This window comes from Haemaphysalis longicornis, unplaced genomic scaffold (genome assembly GCF_048455015.1).
Source record: "Haemaphysalis longicornis isolate Haplotype H1 unplaced genomic scaffold, Haemaphysalis longicornis Haplotype H1 scaffold_12, whole genome shotgun sequence".
NCBI lineage: Eukaryota > Metazoa > Arthropoda > Arachnida > Ixodida > Ixodidae > Haemaphysalis > Haemaphysalis longicornis.
Window position 1 is genome coordinate 13,391,874 of NW_027526225.1, and position 23,808 is coordinate 13,415,681.

At 47.9% G+C, this 23,808-nt stretch overlaps 1 protein-coding gene across 2 annotated transcripts in view; it reads left to right on the forward strand.

Moving 5' to 3' along the window:
- LOC144162422 (ATP-binding cassette sub-family G member 5) overlaps positions 1-23,808 on the forward strand; it is a 107,444-nt gene that overhangs the window by 55,644 nt on the left and 27,992 nt on the right. For both annotated transcript variants that reach the window (XM_077692943.1, XM_077692944.1), the window contains exons 3-6: positions 1,307-1,539; positions 5,594-5,711; positions 7,997-8,188; positions 10,606-10,686. In XM_077692943.1, coding sequence (XP_077549069.1) covers positions 1,307-1,539; positions 5,594-5,711; positions 7,997-8,188; positions 10,606-10,686 — 624 coding nt within the window. The remainder of the gene's footprint in view (positions 1-1,306; positions 1,540-5,593; positions 5,712-7,996; positions 8,189-10,605; positions 10,687-23,808) is intronic.

Below are 23,808 nucleotides of genomic sequence, written 5' to 3' on the forward strand. Positions count from 1 at the left end.
CCTTGCCGAAAGTTTCCAGGCCACAGATAATTCGAAGAAGAAACGTAACAACGGAAATCAAACAAAATGTTTGTTGTGCTATACGTGCCTGAAGCGTTATTTCTTGCAAGTACCGAACAAATATTTCAATTGGACTCGAGAGTGAAGCTTCTGCTTTGGTTAGGTGTGGGCTTGGAACCTTTGGCATGGCCTGAGGACTTTTGACCAAGGGTATAAATTAAAAGTTTACGAGGTGAGAATATTTTTAAGGTATGGCTTTATCTTTCCACAATCTTGGATATCCTTGCAGGGTTAATGTGGACATTTCTTTGCAAACATTCCGTACTGCGTTGATTTTTGGCTTTGCAACCGCTTGGTGTTTTCTTTATGGACGAGAATTATTGCTGTCTAAGCGCAATAACAGCATCTTTCTCTTGGGTTTTTCTCTTGAGTTGAAGCTTTTTGTTGTGTTATGTGTTTTGCATTGGAAGCGTTGCTGTGTTGATCCCACGTTTTCGAGGGCACTCAAACGAGCCCATAATGCGTGCATTTTTGGGGGGGCCAGTAATGCAAAATCATTATTGAACCTAACCGGGTAACCTATATGCAGTGGCGAAATACAAGGAACCAAGAATAAAAACCCTTATTGGCAGCTCTGTCATACCTGGCGAGGGGGTATTCTTACGGACCTGAAAAACACCGCGTGCATGTGTGCATTTCAGTGCGTCAGGGGAGAGAAAGATATGAAACGTTATTTAATTGACCCATCTCCGGGTTGTCTACCCAAGGAAAAGTCCAGTTAAACTCCGAGGGCCCCTGGCCCTATATCCGCAGCGTATTCGCCCGCTCCCATGGTCTCCTTTCGCCCTACACGTTTCCCACGTGCGGGGCTCAAAATCCTCCTTGACTGAAGGAAAATCTCCCTGTATCGTGCAATCTTTTGCCTACCATTTGCCCTGCCGGACAAGAGTGCCGGCAGAGAAGAACGCCAACCATTAACCAGCTGGTTTTAGAAGTGTCTGCGATTATTTCGGCGACCCATACAAAGAGGGCGAGAATCAACTGTTATTGAGCCCCTGGTAAAGGTCAGTGCACGCAGGCACCCGACTGGGTGGAACCTTCTTCTCAGGTCCCGTATGTGTCCAGCAGCTCCTGGCCCCTTGCCGCCAGCGAAACGCGTGCCGTGCCAGTACCTTCCGTGAGAGCCTTAAGTGTGAACGGGCTTCGTGGTGGAAGTGCCAGCTGTGGAGCTTCTTTTCCCCGCCACTGCGGCCTGCTTCGTTAGCGGCGCCCCCTGAGCCCTCTCCCCGGGTGGCGGTGGTCGCAGGCAGCGGCAAGAAGGCTCTGCTGGAGGTGGTCGCCCGGCGCGCCATGGGGCCGACGCGGGGCCAGATCCTGCTGAACGACGTGCCGCTCACGCTGCGCCTGTTCCAGGAGCAGTGCGGCTACGTGTCCCGCCGCTGCACGCTGGTGCCGGGCGTCACCGTCAGGCAGACGCTGCACTTCGCCGCCAAGCTCACCGTCGCCTCCAAGGTGTCCGGCTCCGTCAAGCGAGGAAGGGTGAGCCGGGCAGCGAACCACGTGCTCGGCACTGACGGCGGGCATGGCACCGCCGTCTCTTTCTGTTTTGGAGAAGTAAAAAAAGGAAAAAGAAAAAAAAAACACCTCGTAAACAACATCTGAGAGAAGACATAAAATTTTTTTTTTGAATGGAGACCTAGAGAGAACAGGAACTCGAAAACATACCTCCGAGTGTTTCTTATATCTGTATGATCCGGAACACCTCACCTTGTTACCCCCCTTGCTCAATGTTCTGTAAAGGGGCCTGTAAGGTACTATAAATAAATAAATAAATAAGATTATGCGAAAAGCGTAATCAATCAACCCCGTTAAAGGAACTTGCTGATGGCGATTGTGAGTCTGGTTTGATTGATTAAAACAGTGTTTCATGTCATTAGTACGAGTTTTTCCCGTGATCTTTCCTTCAAACTTGCACTGAGAAGGCCATGGACTAACAGGCAGTTCCTGTTTTAAGAGCAGGGCTGTTTAAGCCGACGCAAATCCGTCCGACGGAGACAAAAAATTGTTGTGGTTATTATTTCTTTATTCGTGGCGCATACGCGCTCGGTGGATTGGCCAGGATCGGGAGCTTTATTGGGGCTTCTGTGCCCGATTTAGAACACTAATATTTGGAGAAAAGAAATTATGAGAATAATGGCACTACAAATATAGGAATTTGTAAAAGAAAAGGGCGTACTATACGAGAATTTGGAAGAAAGGGCTCTTCTTTCGGGTGCGTGCAGCTCAAATAAATTCAACAAGAGCTGATAACAGGGTAGGCGCCTTGTCTGTGCGACGTAGGTGTGGACGGCTGTAATTAAATTCCTGCGATTAAACACAAGTGAAATGGCACCAAACGAAAGTAAGACCGGCATTGAAAGCGTAAGCCCAAGTCGGTGAATTGGCTCCGCGAGGTATTTTCTTCTCATTAATGAGAAACCGCGGCAATGTAAGAAACAAATGCTGTAGAGTTTCAGGTTCATCACAAATAACACAACGACTATAGGAGCTGAGACCAGCGCGGTGCATATAGAAGTTGAGCTGTGGAACTCTACAACGTGAGCTAGTTAAAGTAACCTCGCATTCGCGAGATTCGCAACATCGGGAGTTTCACACGTATGCCAGATGGGCATAATCATCAAAGGAGGGGATGATACCCTCTGTTATATTTTTGCGGTGGACGTAGGGCAATTACCCCAATAAAGAAGAAGACGATTCAGGGGTCGACAGAAAGAAAGAAGGAAGAAGAAGATGATCGGAAACGGTGTACATTCATAGCGGTCTCATGTAAATAGAGTTATTCTTTCCTTTTACGGCGGCTTCTGACTCCTTTCTTCCACATCTTATGGTGCCGAAACCCGGGAAGGAAGAGGTCCGGGACCCCAAGCTGCCGGAACGGGTATCAAACAAAGTGAAAGCGGCGGCGTCGGTGGATGAGATCTCGGCAAATATTTCAAAGCATCGGACCATCGGTCTCTTGAAGGACACCAACGATGCGGACGGCGGACGGCTACAATCGGCAGAGCCACGGTGGTGCTTCCCAAAGGCGAACAACGGAATGGACAGATGAGAGCGCAACGTTTATGCATCCTCAACTCTCACAGTGATTCCACGAACGGTGAGGTGAGCGTCGCAACTTATCACGCAATGAAAGATACAGTACGTCGACAGCATGAGCGAATTTTCCCATGGCCTAATCTTGTGTTCGAAGAACTAAAGGCAAAAAGGGACCAAGAAAGAATAACGGCCCGAGAACTTTGCAACAACGCAAAAGAGACATTAGGCTTGAATGGAAATTCCAGTGGTCGGTGTGTTAGGTTGATAAGTTTCATGCGCCAGTTACGAAAAACTGAAGTTTCGTTGAGGTGGTTAAATGAGAAAATTGAACCGTTTGTATACGGGGACTACTTCAAGCAGGAAGACAATACCAACATTGAATATGAAGACATTATAATTGACATATTGAGCCGATTGTACCACCGGCTAAAAGACAAGGCTGACACCAATGAACAGTGCACGACAATGAAGACCTTGAAGGCATCGGCAAACTTCAAAGAGTTTTTTACACTGACTGAGATGTGCTACGAACCTCCCGATGTTGAATACGCTGCTGAAGGAATGTACTCGCCGGCAACTTCGCTCCCATCACATTTTCTATCACAAGCTAACGGAGCGACTACGTCACGTTCCCTTGCTACACTGGACATCCAAACTGAAGATGCTTTGCTCTCACGTTCACCTGAAGAGTCCCCGGAAATGACCCCAAGTAACATAGTCTGCTCATCAAGCGCGGAAGCATCTCCACAAGTCCCATATAGCAAAAGTCCCGAACATGTAAATACAACTGATGGTCCTGCGGAAGTAGAACGTAGAGATGGGACACTTATAGTGGACGACGACAGATTCTTCAAAGGTCCACAGACTGCCATTACCCATAATGGACGCCGCAAGTTGATTAAAACAGGTCACAACGGTTGTTGTCGGAAGTGTGACAAGAATGAATCCCACATTTACACACTAATTACCAAAACCCCAAGAAAGACGCGGAAGGTGCTAAACAACTCGTCTGAGGCCCCTGGGAATATATCTGAAAAATTCGCATCAGAGTTCAAGACCGTAGAAGACGGGATGTGAGTTGCAAACTGGATACGGCGTCTGCACCGAAACTCCCGTCGTGCGCGCAAAAGACGGGCTCTTGCAGCACTCTATCTATATGACTGCTTCAGCGGATTTGACAGGAATGACTTTAATGTATACCGTGCTCGGCGCCGTGTGGTCGATTACCTGACAGACACTCGTAGAACCTTGGGGTTCGGATATTCAAGGGTAACTGGTTAATTTCATTTATCTGTGGGGCGGGGAGGAGATGTTACATTTTGTTCATCGGATGAACGCTCAGAAGACCTGGCAGTCATGGTTTTCAGGGGAGATTTGCTAATTCCATTTTTTGTGCCGGGGTGGGAGGATGTTATATTTTTGCGGTGGACGTAGGGCAATTACCCCAATAAAGAAGAGGACGATTCAGGGGTCGACAGAAAGAAAGAAGGAAGAAGATGATGATCGGAAACGGTGTATATTCATAGCGGTCTCATGTAAATAGAGTTATTCTTTCCTTTTACGGCGGCTTCGGACTCCTTTCTTCCACACCCTCCTGCCACCCCACCAGATGTTGATATCGACGTATCTGTGCTCCGGCCAGTATACATGGAATTAGATGGGCGTCGATCGGAGGGCCGTATAGCGAAGAGCGCGCTAAAGATTCTGCTTCTTCATTCACCCGCAATGCCTTGTGACCAAGGACTCATATCAGGCGGATTTCTTTCAAGTGGGAAGTGGGAAGGAATATGCAAGTGGTGTAAACAGCTAATGAATCGGACACAATAACGACATTTAACATCTGAAGAGGCAAGTTTTTCAATGATACCCCGAGTGCACGTTGCACGTGAGCGCGTGTCCCGCGGCGCCGCTCGGCGTCGTCCAGTCTTGCGCGTGGGCTTATATACCACATGAGGCGCTCCCACCTTCATCATCGTCGTCGTGCAGTGACCAGCGCCCAACGGGTCAGCCGCACCGAAGACGATGACGAGGAATCTGTCAAGCCATGCCTTCACAATTTATACACGGAGATGGCCGCCGTACCAGCTGATGAAGAATGGCAGGTATGCGGAAGCGAGGACGCGCTACAAGAGGATGTTACATCGGAAGACAAGGGCGAAAGAGATGACGACGATTGCTACTGAATAAATCACTGCATACTTTAATGGTCTTTGCCTTACCGTGCCGTCCAAAACGGCTTTGCACAGCTCGGGTCCGGCTGCTCCCTCTCTCCTGTGATCCGCTGTGATTGTGGGGAGAATCTAGGTCTACCCATAGTTCTGCTGTTTCTCGCGCCTCGCACCACTATTGTAGGCAGCGCCATTTTTTTTTTTTTTCGCTGAAGGCCTTTAAGTGGGCAAGAGGATTGCTTTCGTGGTTGTGCCAGCAATCGGTTCCCTTAGGCGGCTTTTAGTACTCGTCTCACGATTGTGCAATCCCGCTCCATCGCGATTTGCAGGTGAAGCAGGTGATGGCAGACCTGGCACTAAACCAGGTCGCCAACAAGGAGGTGAGCAGCTTGTCGGTGAATGAGTACCGGCGCCTCAGCATCGCCATGGAGCTTGTCAGGGATCCCGGTAGGTGTTGTGACACAAGCGTGACGTTGGCCATGCTGGTGGGGTTGTAACAGGGCGCAGCTATCGTGCAAAGCATTTTAGTGCAAAAACAATAAGGTCCCCCTGAGGGAAAAAGCACGCTTCGGTATTGACTTCTTCCTCTAACAGGCCTCTAAATTCCGATTGGCTTCGACGCGTTTCATAGCGCGTGCCTCAGAAGAAAACACACAAATCAAAAGAGCGCTACTATTCGCTGCGACGCGTTGCAGGGCGTGTGCCTCAGAAATTTGTATGTATAAATTTTGATGGAGAAAACACAAAAAATTAGGACAGTTCAACTCAAGGTGAAAGCTGTCAAGTTCGGAGCAATGGCTCGCCAAAAGGGAAGTGGCACCCTCTCTTGACTAGTTTCAGTACCAGCCTGCAGTTGGTACCGAAAGTAGTCGAGAGAGGGCGCCGCAGCACCTAAAAATGCCTATAAACAGACAGTTGATTGGGTTTTCAATTATTTCGGGTAATAATGCGTTGACTCAGGATTGTTTCTTTATTTTACATAATTGTTTCCTTATTTGCGGCCTAGCAATGGAAGTTTTCGTGGCAATGGCAAAGCGCAATGATCACCCCCAACGTTTTGCATATGAGTGACATGTGCCTCGGTGGCGCAATGGGATAGGCATTAGCTTCGTAACAGGTTCGATTCCGACCGGCGTACGCGGGTATCTCTTCGAAGACTCTATTTTGCGTGCGTCATGCCCCGTGTCTGCGGTGGCTAGATGCCGTGACCGCGGTCGAGCTACGACTACAAGACCGGCCCCTAAAGTACTCGGCACTTGGAAAGTGAGGGCGCGGAGTGTCTCCGGCCTTCCTTAAAGCGACGCAGTCAGCGGCCACCCAGAACGTCCTGAAGTAGTAGTAGTAGGGCCAATTTATTTAAAATTGGCCCTACTAAAGAAATGGACGTGGGCAGGGCGTGTAATGCAAAGGCATTAAGGGCAACAGAGTGGATCCCTGGAGAAGGCAAGCGCTGCAGGGGACGGCAGAAGGTTAGATGGGCAGATGAGATCAAGAAGTTTGCGGTGATAAATTGGTCGCAGTTAGCACAGGACCGGGGTAATTGGAGATTAATGGGAGAGGCCCTTCGCCCTGCAGTGAGCGTAGATAGGCTGGCGATGATGATGATTATTATTTAAAATTAGGTTAAGGGCAAAGGGTGGGGGAGGCCCAAAGGGTCCCCGCTGCGACGTCCAGGGCCATGGCCGTGACGGTTTCTTGGATTGCTCCGCGTACTCTGGCCGTTAAACTACACGCTGCGTGGCTTTCAGACACACCGTAACGCTTTGAAACTCAAAACACTGCAGAAAGGCCTGCGATTTCTCGCAGATTTTATTACGGCGAAGCTGTCTAGGGCTAGGAAGCGGGATTTTATGACGACAGTGCCGGTAAACGCAATGTGGGGACGGTAGTTTACAAAGACCAAGCTTAGACCGGTCACGTCCTAGGCCTCCAAATTCTGAGGTACGAAGGCTTACATTGCCCTGGAAAATCTGCTCGCAGCATTAAATTTTTGTTTAGAAATGGAGCCTGGTATGAAGCTGTGACGAAGCGTCGGCGTCGCTAACCTTGCGTATTAACAGTATTTACAAGAAACTTCCACCGTGGAGGCAATTTCTCCGCGGAGAGTTGGAATCTCAAGAGGGAGCATCCCGAAGTGCAGAGAGCAAAGTATCCGTGACTGCTCAGACACGAAAGCGCGGAAGCAGCAGCTAACGAAAACATATGGCGTAGGTAGCAAGCAATGCGGTTACTATTTCTTGTTGCATAGACTGCATATAATCGCCCTGAAAGGTGTCTTCTGTTGTGAATGCCAGCTACGCGTACGTGTTAACTACTATAAGCAATATACCGCTTATTACTAACAAAGGATGATTTTGTTGTTCGTGATTAAGGGAAATTCTCTTTAGTTTGCACAGATAAAATCTAAGCTCCGTAAGCCAGTAGGAAGTAAACGGGAGACACCGACCAAAAGAGCTGTTAAAAACTTTAAAAGCTTTAAAACAACAACAAACAACAGATTGCGAAGAAGGCTTCCGTAGCGGAGCCGAACGTCTTGTTTGTTGTTGTTTCAAAGTTTTTGTAGTTTTTTTAAGAGTTTCGTTAGGTCGGTGTCTCCCTTTTACTTCAACACGTCTCCCCACCAGACGGGTTCCTGTCAAACCCTCGACTTAAAGCCAGTTCTTCACGATGAGCGCTGAACCACGCTGCCACGGGTGGCTGGAAGAAGATCTGACGGCCGGCCACTGTTGCAGTGCTGGTGGTGCTGGACGAGCCAACGGCCGACCTGGACCCCCTGAACACGTACTTCGTGGTCTCCATCCTGGCCAACCACGCCAAGAAGTACAACCGGCTCGTTCTGCTCACGATGACCAAGCCTCGCTCGGACATATTCCCCTTCCTCGACCGCGTCGCCTACCTCTGCCTCGGCGAGATGGTCTACACGGGTGAGAGCCGCAGCACATGACACTTCCGTAAAGCCGGTTCTGCATGGGGCGATTTTCCCTGCGAATTCGCAGATGAGGGGCCGCTCGTGTGGCAAAACGACCTTTTGTTCTTGCTGCGGCAAAGTGCCAAATGTTTGGAACGGCCGAGAATACCCCGCGGACGCCGCTCGTGCGGTGCAGCAGAGGGGCCGGACCTGCGGCCAATAGGACCACAGCTAGGTGAACGTCACGGCATCACCGTCTGCACGCGTAGCAACCAGATGACGTTGCTTGTATACGCGCGGCGTAAGTGCGGGTGCACCGAAACAAACGCACGTGCGCTCACAACACAATGCGCGCGCCGTTTTCATCGAATGCTGAATCGGTATCCGCGAATGTGACGGATATCACAGCAGGGAACAAGAACAGAAGAACCCAAGAAGCGTTATAGGCGCGCACAACAAGCGAACCCAGGGTTGCTTGCTGCGTTTGTCTTCCTTGCTATGCGTGCGTATATTGATGAATAATTGGCTATTGTTGTATGAAACCGCACATAAACTCATCTTTACGGCAAAGCAGTCTAAACAACTTGCCCAGAAAGTAAAATAAAACTTTTTTTTTTTTAAATCACAATAGGCTTTGCTCGCGGCAGACTTAATTCGGTCTGCAAACAATGTGCCTCTGAAATGCGAAGATCATGACGTTCGCAGGCAATGTAGACGACATTTTAAGGCATTGCGAACTTCGCAACTGCGAATGTTCGTTCCGCCGAATTCGCAGACGAAAAGCGCACCATGTAGAACGGGCTTAAGGCACCACAAATCATGCATGAGCGCCTGGATGTTTTTCGCAAAGCTGCGGTTTTCTTATACCACGTTGTGAATAGTACCAGAGCTCTGGTTTCGAAGGCCTGTAGCGCGGGGTAAAATTCGCCCATACCGTCCAGACCACTTGGTTTTTCTTCGGTTACCGTTACCGTTCATTCTATGCTAATGGTGCTCCCTGGATTCATTCGCCCCGCCACTAGGAAAGACTTTCCACATTTTCATCATTGACCTGAGCAACATAACGCTATGTTCCGTGTGATTCGCCCATGCCACGCACATTCGGGAATACTGCATGCTAAGTCGTCTCCCTTGTGCGGCTGTTCGAAGCTTTTTCTTAGCACGAAAGTATGGAGGAGGCCGTCGTATTTAACAAACTGTTTTTCTTGCGTATTTTGAAGTTCTGGCTTATCTGCAGCCCTAAAGGAACTTCTGTGTCACGAGCAAAATGGCTGCCACTACATTCTTTTGAAAAGCTATTCAACTGTTATTTATTAAACGTGTAAAACATTCTCTAACCACAAGACGCCACTCCCCTATTTGCAACCACTTATGCAAATGAGTCATGTAATTAATTCCCGCTTCCTTGCCCTTTTGTTTTTGTACATTATAAGTGATGAGACACTCATGAAAGACAAGATTAGGAGCTAAAGGTTAAACAACGATGTACGAATCGGACATTCTATATATTAATTAGGAATTGATAGTCGCTTTAGAATCGCGACAACGCAAATATTAGCTGCAGACTGTTCTGGAAGGACACGTGCTGTTGCGCTTTGACAACCTTGACTACATGCCCAGAAAGAACAACCGGGTGAAATACAAACAAAAAAAGCACTACCCTGAGGGCAAGCAGACCGACGTAGCTTTGTACTGCATTTGGGCAGCCTGTGAAAACTCCGGCGGACGAGCGTTGTAGTTTTGGATGATGGTTTCACTGCGCACCAAATACGGAATGCAACGGCGAACATTGTGCACATGCCAGCAAAGTGGGTCTAGGTTGGGTTTGCTTCCTTGCGCATTGGCAGGATAGGGTGTGTCTTCTACGTGGGTTGGGGAAAGAACAGACCACAATGCACCCGCCGTGGTAGCGCGGTTGTTAAGGTTAGTGCTGCTGAGCCCGAGTACGCGGCTTCAATCCCAGCCGCTGCGTCCGCTTTTCTCGTGGAGGTGAAAAGCAAAAACGCCCACGTATTCGAGATTTCGGCGCACGTTAAATATCGCCAGGTGGTCAAAGTTAATCCGGCGCCCTCCACTACGACGTGCCTCATCGCCTGTGTAGCGTCAGTGGGTTAACCCTCACAATCAATCAATCAATCAATCAATCAATCAATCAATCAATCAATCAATCAATCAATCAATCAATCAATCAATCAATCAATCAATCAATCAATCAATCAATCAATCACAATGCGATGGGCGTTTCGCATGAAAATCTTAACGTCGCGTATGTGAGGGTCGCCCATTCACTCGTCGAGGCTGCTCTTTCACCATCCAAAGAGTGCAATAAATGTTTTCACCACCACCACCCCCGGCATGTCACCTCGACGCGACCGCTGAGCCGCGGTCGTCCCAGTGAGTGCGCGTGGAGAAACATTTCCTCTGCCTACGCAGGACACACACGGACCATGCTCGAGTATTTCCGGAACATCGGCTTCCCCTGCCCGGAGCTGGAGAATCCGTTGATGTACTACTGTGAGTACATCGCACGCGGTACTCGCTTGGCGACAACAGACGCAATGGCTAGGTGCAGGAGGCGATAATACGTCGAATTTAATAGGCGCCAGAGCAATTACGGGTTGTGCTATCACGTGTTGTATATACGTAAGGCTTGTTAATTTGAGAAATTAGAGGGGGCTCGCAGAAAGATGTGAAATATTCAGCTACGTTACGGAAACTTTTGAACGCAGACCGAATATTGGAAAGTTTTAGTATATTATTACCGTGTTTGCGTTACCATTTACCGTGTTACCGGAAGCCGGAGTTTCCGTTAACGGGTGAAAGCGGTAAAACCCATTTTAGCACACGGTTTGCGGTTTGCGTATTCTGGCTCACCGGCCGCCGTGGTACACACAGCGACATCTAATGCGTTAGTATCGAAACAAACCACGCATAATTTTGTTGCTCACAGCTATCTGGTTTTGTTTAAAGTAGCTTGTATGTTTCACTTTTCGGGTGAAGCGTTCACAGTAACATTATTAGTTTTGAGAATACTGTAGCCATTACCTGTATAGCTTTAAAAAAAGTGATGTCAGTGGCGCCATCTACTGAGTACAGTGGCAATCAAGGTAAACTAGAATTTACTGCGCTAAATATTTCGATATTAAATGGGTAAAATATGTTGAAATAATTACTTAATAACCTACGCTACCTTGCCCGGCACAATTTTTGAGACGTAAAAGAGCTTTTCGTGCTCAGAAACCTATCTGAACTATTTAGGTGGTCGAGGCTTAGCACGAGTAGGGGCGGCCATTTTGCTGCCCATCCGGGAAAAAAATAGTTGTTTGTCGTACTCCTGAGCATCATTTGACGAGAAAAATGTGATAAACAACATCAACTAAGAATAGTTTTACCGGCTGTACCAAGCATCAAGCGACGAGCGCAATGCGTTTGCACCCGCCGCGGTGGCTCAGTGGCTAAGGCGTTGCGCTGCTGAGCACGAGGTCGCGGGTTCGATTCCCGGCCGCGGCGGCCGCTTTTCTGATGGAGGCGAAAAGCAAAAACGCCCGTGTGTACGAGATTTCGGCGCACGTTAAAGATCCCCAGGTGGTCAAAATTAATCCGGAGCCCTCCACTACGGCGCGCCTCATCGCCTGCGCTGCGTCGGCGCGTTAAACCCTAGAATCAATCAATCAATCAATGCGTTTGCTGTAATCATGATGACAGGGTACACTTGGTCTGCTCGGGAAGCGCCGTGGCGACGGTAAAGGCTGCGCTGGTAAGTTACCGTTCACGGTAACTCATCGCGCATGCGCAGTCGACTACCGCAGACCCGGTAAACGGTAACGCAAACACGTTAACGATATGCTAAAACTCTCTATTATGTATGTTTCATGTGGCCTACGACATAGAGATTCGTACTGCGGTACATATAACGCTGGCTTATCTCAACCTGCCGCGTTAGTAAATATTCCTTATGTCAAATAAAAATTGATGAGCTGTACCGGGGAGTCTCACGACTGTTCAGGAAGCCCAGTGGCCCACGGGTCGTGACGTTGTGAAGAAATTGTCGCATGTTTTTCCTGGAATGGACATGAAAATTAAGAGTTCTTACTCAATTGCAAATTTTCAGAGGCCCACTTAAAACTGCTAACGAGTGAAAATGCAAAATGGCGACATTCTATTAACCATCCGATCGTCGTTGTCTAATGGTAGGTCTGCCGTTATTGTGTCACCTTCTGTTGAGACAAATGTTTGGCGTGTAATTATCGCGTCGCAACGGTTACAGTGGTAGCGGCTGGTAGTGGTTTTAGCGGCAGCGGCAGCCTCGCTGTTTGTTCACCGTGCGACGTTTCTGTGTTTCCTGTGCATATACTTCTGAGCTGTGCTTGCGTGGGTCATCACGTTTCACAGCTGCTGATGATGTAGACGCTTCAGAATTCATCGCAAGAGGGATAGCACAGAGGTGTAGGAACGTTTCCAGCGGTGCCATTTTGTCGTCTCATTATCATCGTCACAATCATTTTTCATTTGCGTTTTCTTCTCTGCTGCTTTCTTCTTTGTCTTGGTAAGCCATATGTACGCGCTATTAGCGTAAAGGTGTTTTGAAACACCCGTAATAAGCCTGCTGGCATTACTCCTCGATGCCTCGATACACCCTCCTAACACCCGTTTCGAAGTCGGATGCCACAACGGATTTACTACGGGCTTGCTTAGTTAGTCAGAGCCTATAGGATCAGCCGTGGCGTCTGGTGTGCCTGTTGCACTAGCGCTTCGTCGGGCATGGGTCGAATCGGAGACCCAGAGACACTTGATTTTGTTTTCTTTATGTCTAATCTCTTTGCGCTACGAGCCATTTTCGAAACCATCGCTCGGTCACGCCCGCTCTGTTCGCCGGAACTTTTCGCAGTGGGGCATCTGATGCTTTAGCATAAAACGGCCCCGCATTTGTTGTAAAGTCGTGTTAACACCAATCTCACTACAACCGGATACCGCAATCTGGATAAAGAGGTAAGGAGGAAAATAACGGAACTGTTTTACCACTCTCTGGTAGCCATGACATGGACAGGACAGACAAGAACTGGCTCGAGACATATTTATTGACGATGAGAGAACATAGCCGGAGGCTTTGCATGTTTTTTGCTAAAGCAAAGCTATATGCGGCTAGGCGAAAGAAAAGCCCGGCGGTCCTATGTATGCAGAAAATTTGCCTGGCGCAGCCCCACTCGCATGCTCGAAAAAAAAAAAATAGGTTGGAGAGGAGTTGGGAGCAAGGGGAGAGAGTCTGGGTTTACAGATGACGTAGCCACACACTCGCATCTTCCGACACTGGTAACTGGGAAGGGCGCATTGGAGGGAGCGGAATAGAGTCTCCCACTGCATAGCGTGTGGGCGCCGAGCTACTGCGTGAAGCGCAGCTCGAGCGAGAACGGCGGGCAGGGGCGGCCGAGGTGCGGGCCGAGCAGCGTCAACGTGGCAGCGGCAAATACCTGCAACAACACGTTACCTTGAAATGGCTACGCCACGCGTCATACATGAAACACCAGGTCGCACATTACAGCGAACTCGCTGGTTAGCCATCTGCACGGATTTAATTTTTCTACAAGCATCTGTCAGGTGTTCCCTGATGTGGAACGGCCTGGATGTGGACGTGCTAAGAAAACATCCAATACAAGGCGTAAAAGCCTCAATGCATGCTCCACTGTGATAGTCGAGCATGCCGCTACGTGCGTCCGCACTACTATACAGCATATAATGTGTACGTGGCATGTTAAATAGGTTGTAACATTCACTGAAAAATATACAAAGCCGTTTGAATGAAGAGGGGGGAGGGTCAACGACTAGTAGTGGTTGTTACTCCTTCCTTCTTTTGAAAGTGGGAATAAAATAAAGTTGCGTATAGAAGTTATTTAGAAGTATTTCATGGCTGTGAAATCTTTGCTGTTGAATTTTTGGTAGGCTCAATTGAAATCTTTGTATAGAAGCCTGAATGACTTTATGCACCGGTGCCCGAATACGCAATTTGTGCGTCGCTCTAGGTAATCTAGTAGCCGTGATGTCGTAGCAAGCGCTTTTTCTACCTTTAGGAAAAGGAATGTATTAAAAAAAAAACGTTAACCCAGTTCCACCCAGTGTGAAATCTGCGGAAATAGCGAAGCTGCGGGTCACTGTCTTCACGAAGAATTCCTTTAGGTTCGGCTTCTTTCTTTTGCTTTTTGTTAGTTTTTCTAGCGGCTAAATGCCATACGGTCTGTTCCCGCATAGTTCCAGTAAAACAACAGTTATACAACCGTTTTCTGTAAACATACTCCCTTCGTAAATGGCCGTGTATTGGCAGCAGAGAGTAATTCAGTGAGGTTTCTGACTCCACTGTGAACTAAGTAATTACGAAATGTAAATGAAACTCGCCGTAATGGTGAAGTCATCTTAACGGCTAATTGTGATATAACGTATTCCTGCGTACTTTTGATGACACAAGAGCTAGAGCCGTTTTCTGTAATCTATCTCCCTTCGCAGATGGCTATGCTTCACCGCGCAACAGACAATGGGAAAAAGCGCGCTTACAAAAACCCAATTACCCCGACGTTCCTAAACTTTGCTTCACCTCTGAACACTGATGCGTTGCTGGGAAAACTTGCAGGGGCAGTATGATGCCCTATGTCAAAAAATCCAGGCCCAAGGATATTTTCGATCTTTACTAGCGTAGCTGCTCTAGAGGTGGCATTGACTGTTAGTATCGTGTCCAGCTGTCCCTGGAGCAGATTTGCCGCCGCACAAAAACTGTTTTCACGAAAAAGAGAAAGAAGAGGTCCTTGGTCATTCATATTTTGTCATAAGACGGTTTCTATTGCCCCTAAAAATGTCTTCGCAGCAATTCATTTGTGTTTTAATGTGAAGCCAAGTTTAAAACAATCGTTGTTAGCTCTTTTTTTTGTAAGCGCGCTTTCCCGCATTGCCTGTTGCTCAGTGGAGCATAGCCATCTGCGAAGGGGTTATGATTACAGAAATCGACTATAGCTCTTCTGTTATCAAAAGTACGCAGAATACGTTATATCACAATTAGCCGTTAAGATGACTCAACCTTTTTGACGTTTCATTTACCCGCATAATTACCTCAAAGTGAAATTAAAACGTTAGAGAACTGCTGCCTGCTTTCAATACATTGCCATGTATGGAGAGAATATATGTGTACTGACAACGGCTGCATTGTTGTATTACCTGAAATATCTGCAAACAAATTATACGACAATTGGCGCTTAAGACGACTCTAACATTATGCACAGGAAAGAAGCCGAAGCGAAATGGAATGTTAGTTGAGGCAGCCCACCGCTCTGCTGTTTCCCCACATTTCAACTTGGTGGAGTTGCGTTTGGTTTGAAACCGAAGCTTTGGACTCCTCCCTGATGCCGATGTACGCCAATCCGCGCTGCAGGAAAGTCAACCTTTGTCTGACGATGAGGATGGATGATTATCGTGGGTGAAGTGAAAGAAAACAAATACGCTTCCCGTCGCCGGAATCGAACTTGCGTCCGTAGCGTTATGGCAAGGCAGACAGAAACGAATAAATGGAGAGAAAAAAATACACCATCTTCCCGTGGGGAACCAGGAGGAGGATGCGTTGCATCATAGGGGTTCCGTTTAGGTTCCATTATGTTGCCGTTATGTTGTTTCATTTATCGGAGCACGAATGGGAACGTAGTGTGAACCCCCATGTAGAGACAGAGAAATGTACAGAAATGTAGAGACAGCGAAGAGACCGACACCGGCGTTACCTGATCGAACACCTCCTGGTTCTCGTCTTTCTTTATTGCGTGATCACGCTCCTACATCGCTGCCCGCCCTCTTCGTCCTCTTCTCTGGTTGAGCTGCAAGGCGCGTGGCGCTTCCCGCCATAGCTTCCCCGTGGGAAATTCAACATCCTCCTCTAAAGTTTTCAGTTCGTCGTTTCCGGTGGCGTTCACCTTCGCGTGCCTTCGTTGTATCAGCAGCTTCTCGACGTAGTTTGGATGAGTGAAGGACATAAGGCGCGTTCGTAGCACATGCTCCCGTCGCGGTTTGTAGCGCAGTGGGAAGAGTGCCACGTACCTCCCGCTGCGGATAGAGAGTCGTGGGATCGAAACCGGGCGCCGCCTAACTATTTCTTTTATAGTGTACTTCGCTGACGTCAGGCCAAACGCTGACGGGGCTGAAGAGACGCGCATGCGCAGTAGAGTGCTGACGGTGGACAACAACAAGGGAGGGACGGACACAGCCCCGAGCATGACATGCTTCGCATCTAAAATGGAAGCTGAAACGTCGTTAGAGATGTACAGGGCTGAGAAATTGGACATCGGAAAGGAAACTTTCTGCGATAATTCCCAGGGCAGTGCTTTGCTTTTTGAGGCTACAGCAGGTTGCTTGCAAACTAAGAGCTTTGTGGGGAAGTAGTCGAAAAATGCGGTATGCGTGGTCTTCGGAAAAGAAACGGAAACTATGCGGCACATAGTGTTAGAATGCGAGGGTATCCATCCAAATCTACATGAGGGAAATATTCGGCTTCCAGAAGCTCTAGAATGTAAGGGTTGCACAGAGGAAGTTAACTTCAAGGCTGTCGAGGCGACGAAAAGAAGATTAGAAGGCTGGTGGACGACAAGCAGAGAGGGGAATATTACTTAGGCCCATTACCACCTGTAACAGGAAAAAAAAGTAATTTGTGCCTAATAATTAAGTCTTTTGTGCCTGCCCTAAGCAGCGGTAGTATTAAACCAAGAGTATAAAACATAGGTATATTAATCCTTTTTGGTAAGATGATAAGTCATCACCCCGCTACAAAGCGTAAACCAATAGCAATCGCCATCATCAATCATCATGAAGCCGGCGTCTATCCGATTGCGCCATTTCTACATGGTCGAAGTGAACGCCAAGCAGCAGGTACCGATTCGCGCCGCACACCCCAAACCCAAACTTCAGTGCTTTGGAGTGCACACCCGAAAGCTGTTGTGAGTATTCTAGAAAAGTGGTACGTATTTCCAGAGTAGCACATACTCGCACCGTGGGGTTGGCCAACCAAAGACTCCATCACGAGAAAGTTTCACGTTCAACAATCGTCGTCGTTAGACGGAGGGGTGCACGATTTTTTATGAGATTCTCATTATTGTGAAACGGTTATATTGGGGCGCAGAAACCTGCTTCACAGCGAGAGTGACACGATACCAGAAGAAACTATTGTTAAGGCCAGCGTTAGGACAGCTCCGCTGTTACAAATTCTCGCGTCCGCCGCAACCGCATCCAACAAAATCTTACCGGAGCGAAAAAAAATTTCTGCCAAACCCGCACGATGTGACGTGCAAAAGAAGGCAGACATGCACGTTCGAGCTATTGAAAACTTTTCTAGGGAAAATCTCCGCCACCATTTCTCGGTTCCGGCACTGATTTTCACTCCATCTGCCGGAACCTTCGTACTTACGTCTCCTTCCAGACTTTTATGGCCACCTTTTGTGTGAAGGGCGTGTTGTTTTCGCCGTCCAATGAAAGCCCTTTCCGAAATTATTTCTGCGCCTAGTATGCAGAAAAAGACATTTGAGGCCGAATACACGTGAAACATTGATCACAAGTACTATTCCGAAAAGCCAGCATAAAACATTCGTGCCTCCTCAAAAACGCTCGGTTTTTCAACGGTGTACCCTTGTTTAAGAAAGCGGTCGTAATTACGGCTGGAGCACGGAGGGCTGGCAGCTCATTTGACTATAGAAATTTCTGTAACTCTAAGAAGCAACAGCCCCCATTTTTGTGCAGACGCACCGTACATAGTTACAGGGTTTTGAAGGTGTCCTCAAATTATAAAAGAAACAGCTTTCCCCAAACAGGATATGTCTATCTGGATTACCCCTCACTTATGAGTCACAAACCGGGAACTGACAGGAGATAAGATCGACTTTCAGCAGAAGCGAAACGAACACAACCGGGAATTTGCAAGCGCGGCCCGAGACCAGGGCAGGCAGTTCTTGCGAGACGCTTCACCCTCTTTCTGAAGGCGAGCCCCAAAGCCCTCAGCTATGGGCGCTCGAGTTTCCGCCTCGCGAGCGGTTTCTGCCTCTAAAGGGCGCCTGCGCAGTAATCCTATTTCGAGGATCACTTCCCTCCGGGGTCAGCTGGGAGAGCGGCAACGTGGCTGTTCATGCAAGTTGGGAATCTCAAAAGAGAATAAAAAGAAGTGGGCTAACGGGACGCTGCATCCTTGGGGCGAGAAAACAAGCTTAGTCGAAGGGAAGGACTGTGTAACGGGACTTCCTAGCACGCCGCGCCCTTCCGGTCGCCGCTGGTACCGGCGACGTTTCGAGGAACGCAGCGGATTTTTTTTTTTCGGTGGCCGGGTCTCTGGTCGATAGCAGTGCGCAACTAGCTACCATGCCGCCCTATTAAAGGACACGAAACCCACCGAAAAAAAAAAAAGCCTACGAGGTTGATCTGCGGGGCTAGCATAGAAGTGTTGTAGATTGTTCGGTGTTGCTTCACAATTCAGCGCTGCAAAGGTATTTGTGCGGAAAGACGTTGTTTTTGAGGCATAAGGATCGATGTATAGTATAACCTAAAATTTTGTAGTCTGAGCTACACTGGCCGAGGTTGAGCAGTTTCACGTGGCTCCTGGAGAGCCGTACTGCGCATGAGCGAGGAGCAGTGACGTCACACGACGCACAGAACGTTGCGTTGCTCGCTTCCCGGCGTCTCTCACACACCCCACGCGCCCAGCGTATTCGCCGACCTCCGTTCCGCACGTGGCGGCCCGGTCCACTTTATAATCATGCGAGGGGTGGCCGGGTGTGGAACCGATGGCTTGTGCGTCGCAGCAAAACCGGCATGCGCCTGTGGAAGCAGCTCAGCTGTGGGGCGACTGGTGACGCTGCGCCGTAGCCGCTTGATAAATACATGTGTGTCACATAATGCAAATACCGTGTGTGTGTCATTGAAGCAGCAGTAAGCATGATAATCAGCTAATCCTGGACAACGTAGAAACCTAAGAATAACCAGATGAACCTTAGCTCACGCTACGTATATCCTGGCATAGCCGATCTAAACCACTGTTAATTTTTTGAACTCCCTCTCAGCGCAGGCGTTGTAGCCTTTCGTCTCCTCCATCACAGGTACGTACCGCGCGGCCTCCTGCAGCCTGGGAGTTATATTTTCGTCATACGTGGACGTCGTGGCACCTAGAGTGGTTTGTTTAAAAAACATTTATGTTCTGCTACGTTTCGCATTCCCGTTCTGCTGCTAGAATTTGGGCCACACCAGTGCGTTGTCAACGTGGTCGATGCCATTTCAGTTTGGGAGGAAGAAATACTGGTTCTTATTTTGCCTACTAAATTTTTCTTATACTTTTGGCAAATAAAGTTGCCATTTTGCTGGTAGTGACACCTTCTACGGCTAGAGGCACCAACAGCGGAACCTAATGTCAGCGTCCATTATTCTTCCCGCCATAATAAACAGAGAGCCTTGAATCTAACGTGTACTGATTCTCGACAGGCGATCTTCTTGGAGTCCTAGCCACCGTTGCAGATTGTGGAGAAAAACTACACGAAAATTCGTCCGTGTCGTCGTCTCGTTCTTTGAGCGCAAGAGCAAAAGGGTGGGGGTGATACAAAAAGATCGTATGGTTGGCTATAGAAAGAACATTTATTGTTGGCTTTAGCTATTTGGCGCAATTAGTTAAAAGCGTTTCTATGGCTGTGTTTAGCCATCCGTATCGACATTCCCATGAGTGTCCTTAGCTTCGTTTGTAGCCTGTTCTATGGCTGTCTCTAGCTATTCCTATCGGCAGTCGTATGAGTGTCTTTAGCTTCTTCTAAGAAGGTTGTATGGCTGTCTAACGCTACGTATCGGCATCACTATGGATGTGTTTAGCTTCTTTTATGGTTTAGCTATGACCGTTCTTATGACTCTCTTTAGCCCCTCTTATCGACATCCCTTTGGTTGTCTTTGGCGCCTCTTATGGTCATCAGGGTCTATCTATAGGAATCCAACTTTTTCTATAGATGGCCGAAGGAATTTCTACAGCATGCCACGTAGTCTTTTCTAAGCCGCAGGACGTAGTCATGCCCATGTAATCCCACGGATCTCTAGATGTTCTCGTGTGGCACTTCTTCGGGGGTGTGCTTAGCTGCATTCTGTATTAAATGCTGCGTTAACACTTAAGTATTAAAGGGAGGAGGACAAGCTGGCGAATGGAAACACTCGGCCAGTTTTCATTCTCAAAAGACGTAAACATAGGCATTTAAGGAAAGTAAAAACCACAACGTTACATAAAGGAAAACTATCTACGCCACTTCGACGCCAGGACAGGGATGCTTACATACGTCGATCAAAACGCACCGAACACGCATTCCAACACTCTGACTCACGCTTACTTCACCCGCTCGACAGCCACACTACGGGCACGCTCTCCGCAGATGCCCTCCAAGACACGAATACATGGGAAGTCCGCGGAAAAAAGAGGTCTTTCACTACGCTCATCACTTAACGCACAAAGCCGCAAGAAGGGCTGCTAAAATGTAAATGCACTCCTAATTAAACGATGAAGACAGCCTCCTGAGTTAGTCCCTTGTAAGTATTCTCAGTTCGCGAAAAAATAAGTATTTTTGTCACATCACTGCGGCGAAATAATCAGCTATGCATAACCTTGCCGATACCCATTTGGCTCAGATAAGTTTGGAAAAGTATTCTTAATGACCAAAAAGAGTCCAGCATTTCTCGCCCTATACAGCCTCTTCAAGCCGCAGCATCACTCACCCTGGAGTTGTGCTTTGGATGAAATTCTTCTCGTGGTATCGCAGGTATCAATTTCCGCGGGACTTTATGTTGAATTAATCGTAAAGCAATCACCGTAAACACCAAAAAGTTGCGACAACGAAGAGCGGCACATTTGCTTGGCATGCCCGGGGCATGCCAAGGGGGCTTGCCCGGTTGCACAAGATCCAACCAAGCGTAAACTGGGTAGTGACACACTTAACGTGGACATTTAACTCCGCTGGTGTTTGCCGATTGAACGTGGCAGAGGAGTACTCAATACATAGGGAGAAAAAGACAGACAGAGAGAGAGAGAGAGAGAGAGAGAGAGAGCGAAGGAGGATCTGAGGGAGAGAAAGATTGCTTTATTTGACGCACGAGATGGGTTCTGAAGGGTAGTCGACTTGGAACGGTTTCCTTCCGTCAGCCTTCAGCCAGGATTCCTTAGATCCTAGCGGCGGTTTCGGCCATCCGCATTGGCGTGGAGCTGAACAGAACAATCTCCCAGTGTTCTATAGGCTTATTCTTGTACTTTGTAAGCATATTGACTTCTGCATGGCTGTTATTTCCGGTTGCGTCTTATAGCAGCTCATGGCAGGACCATACGGCGTGATGCAGGTATGCTTTGCTGTTGCGCAGAGGGCAGAAGTTTGAATAAAGGTTGCTGGTAATAGTCGAGAGAAACTGGATTTATTTATGTCTTATAAGCCGGCCCTCGAATTTTTCCAATCGCGATGGTGCGTTCTGAAGTGCTGCACGTGTGCGGAACACAGGTCGCCTTTCAGTCGCATTTTTTCAGGGGATTGTTTTTTCCTACGGGTAACAGGGAATAAATAAAAAAATGAAAGGGCTTCGGCTGGCCATTGAAGTCGCGATGACGTGGTGCAATTTATAAGCCTCTAAAAGCACTCGAAATAACTCTCTCGAGAGCCGCCATCCTTTTTCAATCTCTGGCAGCGTCCAATACAGGGGCATACAGGCATACAAAAGAGGAAGGCGTCATGGAAGGGAAAAGGGGAAAGGGAAAAAGCAATACATAAATGAAGACAAACGGTGGGTCACTGGAAGGCGCTCCAGAATGACGTCAATGTTTTTTTACATGGACGGAGAAATCTATACAGGCGCTGCTCAGCTATCGGCCAACACGAGAGCACTGCATTCGCATTTTGAAAATGTCCTCCTACAGGAAAATAGAGCGGCTGTAGATGGGCCCAGCAGGAGCAATAACAAGAAATTGAAAAAAAAAAAACAGCATCACACAAAAGGGAAACGGTTTAGGACGGTACGCTTTCGGTAGAACGATAAATCGTTAAAACTGCCGAGGCGTCCAATGGCGCCTCTATAGGAAGGACGTATATGGCTGTGTTCATTTTGCTTGATATTGTAGGGGCTATAATTTAGCCACAGCGTTGAATGCGGGCGGTGCTCGAGAAAAATGCCGGACTGGCGACGACGAAAATGTTGGCTGAATAAACTCTCGTTAAGAAAAGCAATGGGAACAGCCGAAAGGTCAATGAGAAAAAACCAATTAGGGAAGCCGATTGAGCTTTATTGTAGGCGCACACGCGCGAGGGGTGGTCGTTTTAGCTGAAAAAACATGTCTCCGGTGGCTGTCCGTGCCGCGTATATGTGTTTCCTAGTGGAAATGGCCGTTATACTTTATTTCTGATTTGTATGATACGGAGAGGCGACAAGAATACAGACAGGGTATTTGTGAAATATGATGCTTACAAAAAAGCGGTGCTGAGGGATGCTCGAAAGCCACGTTATATATGTGTCTCAACATTTTTTTCTGAAGGCAGTGTAGCATTCGCAAATTCGTAGAAGTAGTACAGTTAAACATGGATGTAATGAAGTTGGCAAAAGTTCTCAATTTGTCGTTACATCCAGGTTTGGATCGCATGCAGGCTTCCAGTTAAGGCTCGCGGGAATGAGGCAGAAAGGAAGCCAAAGTGCTAGACATCAATAAAGGTGAATTCACCCTTTATGGATTTATATCACAGTAAAAAACTGTAAGCTCTGCCTCCTGCTTCAGAACAAGGTCAGGCAGTACACGTCAATCCGAAGGAGCAAGGTCGCTTCCGTATTAACTAACGTAAGTTAAATATCACTTTTGTGTTTTGACACTTTTCGGCGCCTTAATGAGTTACAAGAACTAAAGTTATGCTAACATGGTGCCTTTTTGCGAACAATTGATGCTCTTTACCGCACTCCAGATCATTGAGAGAGTGCTAGCTGGGATACTATACACGGCGGCAACATTCTTCTTTGTCGCCAGTGGAGACGGCATTTAAAATTACGCGCTTTGGTTAAAAAGTCGCAACTTTTCGTTTTCTCGCAGCAGTCCTCACAACCGACGAACCGATACCACAGACCGGCGTGGCGACGCGCGACTACACACCGGCAGGACGGCATACCGCCTCAAAATACTAAGTCTGGAACGGAAACCGCACTCACACGTGGAAACGCGCGGTAGTTTGCGGTGCGGGCGAAAAGAAAAAAAAAACGTGAAGTGTAGATGCTCTTGCTAGCTGGTTCGATGGCACGCTACACAAGCAAAACCAGAAGTGACTGCTACGTTAGCCACTGGATGGTGCTAGCCCCTCCTTTCATAGTCATCATCATCATTAGAATTTTTGTGTTTAGGCGATTCCAGACGTTCTCGCTGCTGCTGGTTTTTTACGGTAGTGCCAGCATTCGCTAAATTAGTTTATTTCTGCGACCGATTTTTGAGTAAAAGTGCAAAAAACAATGACTGATCTGCGTGCCGACCTCGTTCATCAAGGTTAAGTGCCGCGACGTTTGGTTTCGTAGATGTCGCAAACGCATGGGCTTCAATGCAGTGTCAATAGGAAATAAAAAAACTTCGTTAAACTCAGGAATTCATTACGTAGCTGT